Source organism: Aptenodytes patagonicus, chromosome 3, assembly GCF_965638725.1.
Source record: "Aptenodytes patagonicus chromosome 3, bAptPat1.pri.cur, whole genome shotgun sequence".
Classification (NCBI taxonomy): Eukaryota; Metazoa; Chordata; class Aves; order Sphenisciformes; family Spheniscidae; genus Aptenodytes; species Aptenodytes patagonicus.
Genome location: NC_134951.1, coordinates 126,701,758 through 126,707,757, shown reverse-complemented (window position 1 = coordinate 126,707,757; position 6,000 = coordinate 126,701,758). Strand labels below are relative to the sequence as shown.

Here is a 6,000-nt window from a genome sequence, read left to right as displayed (position 1 = left end):
GTTTGTGTTTTTGTTTGTTTTTTAAATTCAAAAGACACCATAATGAAATCAAACTCTTGTGAGAACCCCTTATTTGTCTAAACATTCAAAAAGCCCAAATACCTCGCCCCGAGCACTGAAAAAGAGGTACGCTTGACTTTTTAATACTTCGTATTCCCAACATCATACAACAAAGCCACTGTGAGGTACAAGGATGTTCCGTATCTTTTAAAGTTAAAAACTCTTTAAACAGCTAAAGATGATTTTCGATGACTGGCTCCACATTATTACACAAGTGAAGAGAAATTGCATCAAAATTTAATATTGACATGCTCCCTCCTACACACTGAGTATCACAAGACCCTATACAGTATAAAATATCCTCTTCGGTACATAACCAAAGTCATCATTGCCCTCAATCTGTGCTAGATACAGTCCCACATATCTTTAGTGTCTGGTAGTTTTGGACCCATGACTGAGGGGATATGCCTATTCTTACCTTATGCAGGTTCACGTAGCTGAATATACGCACCGACTCCCGCTTGTCTCATGAAATACAGTTAAAGCCTTGTTTTCATTTTAGACTTTTATGAGCTCCTGATGCACAGTTAATGAAAAAAGTAAATACATCATAGAAACAACAAATCTGTACTCTGAGCTTTTAGGTGCACAGTTCTTCCCTCCAGACCACAGTGGCCACAAAGTTTTCTTAGTTTTCGCAAATAAAAGCTTAGCTTGAGTTTGGGATTGGGGTTTTTTGGTTTTTGGGGTTTTTTTAACAACAACAAAAAAGCAGCTTCTACAATTGCTCAGTTACACAGGACAACGCCCAAATAACACAAGACAAACTGTTCTCATTATAGTGCAATGTATGTATTATCAACTGTATGTTTTCACATATGTGAAAGCATATTTACATGTGTCCACTATATGAAATCAAGCTCCAGACTGAGAACGTTCCTTAAGAAAATTCATATTCAATATATGCCATGTAATTCTGTTCTTTGCACAGCTGTAACAGACAAATGCAAAGTTTCTACCATATAGCTCCAAGACACAACATGCAACAGGACACAGACAGGAAAAGTTAAGCTTTCTTAGTAAATATGCTCTTTATGAGCATTTAAAAAAAAAAACAAACCCAAACAAAACAACTTTCAACACAAATTGTCCCTATTAATCTCAGTCTCAAAGGAAACCAGCATTTTGCACTTGCAACTTGTCTCTTCTAATGAGAGACGATTTCATCTCTGATTACTCTTTATTCTTGAGGAACAAGATGAAATTCATGCACGTTAGCAAGGTTTATGCAATATATATAAAAAAAAAATCAAGATTAAGACACATCTTATGCACATGATCACACATCAACAAGATAGGAACATACAGGATCTCACCATAGGTATTCCTTACCAAAAAAAGCCTTACATATTAACCAAGTCAAAGGAGGGAAATCTTTAATGACTTAAGTCTTCTAACCACACCTAATGCTGTCTACCCCGCAAGCCATTTTCATTTTACACAGCTCAACAGACACACGTTTATCTTGATATAAGTAGCAAAACCAAAAGCTTCTCCCCACTACCCACCCGTGCCCATCTCTTTTCCTCATGTGCCAATTCCAGTGACAAAAAGTAGAAAAGCGATTAAAGGTAAAACCTTAAGTGCCTCTTCAGTTAATATTACTAAAGCAGTCTGAGTTCTGCCAAAAGTATTCCGAGTTGGAAATGGCAGAACTGCACTGCGTATGACAAGCTTGTATTGGCAAGAAATATACAACTTACTGACTGCAAAGTGAATATTTCTTGCTACAATCTCTTGGGGGGGGCGGGGGGGGGGGAAGTGATGCTTTGGCAGAAATCCCCCCTGACCAAAATCATTTCCTTTAAACCTTTTAAAAGTTCAAACATATTTTAAACATTTAGCTGCCACTCTTTCTCAGCCTGAGGTTTTCAATTACTCAAACTCCTTGGGTCAAAAACTCAGCTGACAAGCTTGATGTGTGCAGCATGCCTCCGAATTACCAAAAATTGAAAAATCTGGGGGCGTACTGTATGATAAACTTTCAAAACAAACGTTAATAAAAATGAGAAAGGTGCTTCAGTTGAAACTGATAAAAATAAGCACATCATACACAACATTTTTAATAGAAGACTAGTAAGGTGCCTTCATTCACTACTGTATCACTTATCTGGTGCTTCTGTGGCATTTGGAAACAATAAACATTCAGACAGAAAAGTCACAGTCCTGCCAAGCTACTGTAAAGAGTTGAAAGTCCTGATCTTGCTTAGGTCAATACTTAAAGGAACACAAGTACAGATGACCATTTTATAGCCGGTGAACTGAGACTGTTACACCCCTTTTCTCTTAGAAGACTTCAAACAAATAAGATATACTTATTTTGATTGTCATGGCTAAAGTTATACAATATACAGCATATGTGCTTATAAAACAAACCCAATGAGCAAGTATTAGCTTAAAAAAAAAAAGAGAAGCCTGCTGACAGAGCAGAGGTTTTGCGTAAACACAAATGACAAATCAAGTGTAAGCTTCAGCTTCAGACGCAGGGTCTGATACTTCTTTGGTCCAAGTGTACAAAATACACCACCGAAACAACTATAGTCCATTATCTGCCACCTGACTTTTACGCTGTCTTACTGAGCTTTCAGTCTCTGAATCAGCTAAAGGTTGTTCACTTAAGTCTTCCATTTCTTCTTCCCCTGATTCTTTTCCAAGTGCTAAATCCTCCTCTGAGTCATCAGCACTTGAATTTGCTGCATCTTCTCCATCTGAGAGGTCTTTTACATCTGCAGTCTCTTCCGCATCATCTGCGGAAAGCTCTGCAGCCTCCTCCGGTTCTTCTAATGCTGCATTCTCCACATTATCCTTTGTAATTGCTTCTTCTAAACAAAAGAAGAGTTTAAATACTGGAGTTAGACTGAATCTCAGAACAATGTCTTTTGAAGTTACATCGCCATGTATGTACTCTGAAATATTTATGAACATTAGTATTGAAAACTTTTACAGGACTGTATTTTCCTTATTTTTCAATTATTTCAAATAAATCTTCAGTAGTATTTCTCCTCCATTTTCATTTGTTTTTCTTGCGTATCAGGCATAGCTAGCTTTCATTTTGTTACACCAAGTTAAAACTAAAGACAGATCAGTTTTACTTGGCTCCTTGAAGAGGTAAAGATACTGGTAAGCTCTGTCAGGTAACAGCTGCTGTTGAGTCAACCAGCCAACTGGAGAGCACACTGCACAAGTATGCATAGGTGCGTTTTTCTTTTGATAGCGATGAACATCGAAGGTTTTGAAGGTGGTAATTTTGGACACTTATGAATTCTAGATTTGGCTAAAGTCTTACTGGCAAGTGTCACAGATGTGTCTTCATCTTCAACAGCAAACCAGTACACACAATTGTACACAATTAAAACCAAAATTTTTAATTACAGCTAAGTTTTGACTCCACTTAATAGCACAAACGTACCAAAAGGTGTTCTGGAGCTTAACACACATCTGGTGCTGACAAGAGACTTTAATTCGCATGCAAGTTTTTGCCTCCCATGTTCACAGCGAGCAGAATACTATTCAGAAGCCCTCTCACTAAGGATCAGAAAGACGTGGGTTTTTTTATTTGAAGGAGATGCAACACCTTCCCCGGTCCTCACACCTGCAGTCTCCAGATTCATTTGACTCCCTCTATCTTCTCCTTTCCCCAACCACAAATTACGTAGAGAATTTTACAGGTTCAGAACATTGCATCTCCTAATGAAATATACAGAGTGCATATTAGGATGTGGAGGTGTCCTGCCAAAGCAAATTCCTTTTTATATTTAAGCAACAGGTCTAGTGAATATGCACTTGCATAAAATACCCAAACCCCAATATCTTTCTTCAAGACTTCCTCATTTTGAATGCATTTAGCCTCTTTACTGCTGTGGAAGCTAGAACAAATTACTGTTGTGGTTTTTTTTTTTGGTCTGTTTTGCTATCCTCCAGGTGGATGCTTTGACATCGATATTTTAGACCCCGACATATCAATCCTTGGCAGTGTGACTAAAATGTATACCTGGATTATTGGTTCACATCTAACTTCTTGACATCTAAGGACTACTTGACACTGGTTCACATCTAAGTTCTCCCTCCTACAAGTGTACATTCAAACCTACAAGATCTCACCCACTTAAGAGTTCTTACCAGATGTTTCAGCTCTGTATCTTGACTTGGATGGGCAAAGGCAGTCTGAAATCAAAACCAGTATCTGTGTAAAGGAAAAAAAGGCATTTATTAGCAGCCCCTGCGCTATTAAGTATTTTCCTACTCATCCTTTTTAGACAGACATATAATAAAATTTAGAAAATTATATTATCTTGCTCGGAGATAAGAGCTGTCCTAAGGAGCTAAATAAAAATGCTGAAAAGAAGTGTGTTCTAAGTGTACACCAACCAACATTCTCTGCTTTCTGCTCCACATTTTCTGCCTCCTACTTCCCTAAATTTATTCAGTATTGAAACAGCTTGCATCTTAAGAAGAGAGGCCCAGAACACAGTTGAGGAATTTTTATTTGTTTAAAACTTATGAAACCACCTTGGTCAAGATTTTCTATATTTTGGGATGTTATTCAAGTCCTATCCCTGAATCCCCAATACACGATGTGTACTTCCACCTTTTGTGCTTGATTTTGTCTTTTAGGGCATTTTTTGTTGTTCTTATTTAAAGCAGCCTAGTGTAGAACACATACAATCAAAACGCAAGGAAGATATTTGTGTCTCATTGTCACGTGCTAAGAATAATGCAAAGGAAAGAAAAGCGACCGATGACACCATGTTAAAGAAATACATTTCAATCATTGAAAAGCTTTTTAGAAAAAGCTGAGAGATTAACTTTACATTTTTTCAGCTTTGGCTTTTTTTAGCAAAGGAGGAAGAAGGAAAGGTTTTTTTTAAAATCATCATATTCATTTGCTCCTAGTTACTCTAACTTGATTTGCACTCATTTGGTGATGAAAATCTACCATCTAGAACAATGCAGCTGTTTAAATTGTATAATGAAAGACATTTGCTCATATATACCAATTCTGTACACATATTATGTATAAAAATGTGGTTTTGCCTAAATACACACACACTGCTTTGAAATCACTTCCCTGTACTACTGAGAAACATACTCATGCAATTTTTCTTTATTTCACTAACACTAATATTTGGGCTGAAGGGCAGAGATCCAAGTGCCAGAAACAACCTTTACACTTAGAATCATAGAATCATTGAGGTTGGAAAAGACCTCTAAGATCATCGAGTCCAACCGTTGACCCAACGCCACCATGCCCACTAAACCATGTCCCTAAGCGCCGCATCTACTCATCTTTTAAATATCTCCAGGGATGGGGACTCCACCACTTCCCTGGGCAGCCTGTTCCAATGTTTCACCACTCTTTCAGTAAAGAAATTTTTCCTCATGTCCAATCTAAACCTCCCCTGGCACAACTTGAGGCCGTTTCCTCTCCTCCTATCGCTTGTTACTTGGGAGAAGAGACCGACACCCACCTCGCTACAACCTCCTTTCAAACATGGAATAGCGATCCACTTCCTAGATGGAATAGCAATTTAGCAGCTAGTTAAACCAGTTATCAGCATAACTGTTTTAAACTGTCTTTGCAGTTGCAGAACAAGCTAGCGGACCAAGCAACTGGTCTGAAAGAACTTCTATTCCCATCTATATCTCCTTTTCCAGCTCAGTTTCTCATTTGATGTCGGAGAGGTCATAGAGCCACATCATTCAAATATTCCGAGAGGAAATAATCCCAGCTCCACAGGTAAAGCAACTTTGAACTGCTTCCACTGATGAAACAACACAGGGCTCAGGATATGGTCCTTAACATTCGCATATATAGCTAACAGGTTTGTTTGAATAACGTTCCTGATGTTTTGGAGATTGATATATGAATGCACCAGTTCTGGTTAGCAACAAGAGAGGTCAGATTTTTCAATTACTAATGAGAATTCAAACCAAAAGACC

General features: G+C 38.0%; 1 protein-coding gene across 4 annotated transcripts in view; it reads right to left on the bottom strand.

The window, feature by feature from the left end:
• Nucleotides 1-1,800: 1,800 nt before the first annotated feature.
• The window catches only part of TMX4 (thioredoxin related transmembrane protein 4), a 79,003-nt gene continuing 74,803 nt past the window's right edge, over nt 1,801-6,000 (bottom strand). For all 4 annotated transcript variants that reach the window (XM_076335124.1, XM_076335125.1, XM_076335123.1 and 1 more), the window contains 2 exons: nt 4,180-4,243; nt 1,801-2,882 (listed from right to left, as the gene is read on the bottom strand). In XM_076335124.1, the coding sequence (XP_076191239.1) occupies nt 2,596-2,882; nt 4,180-4,243 (351 nt within the window). In that variant the 3' untranslated portion in view covers nt 1,801-2,595. The remainder of the gene's footprint in view (nt 2,883-4,179; nt 4,244-6,000) is intronic.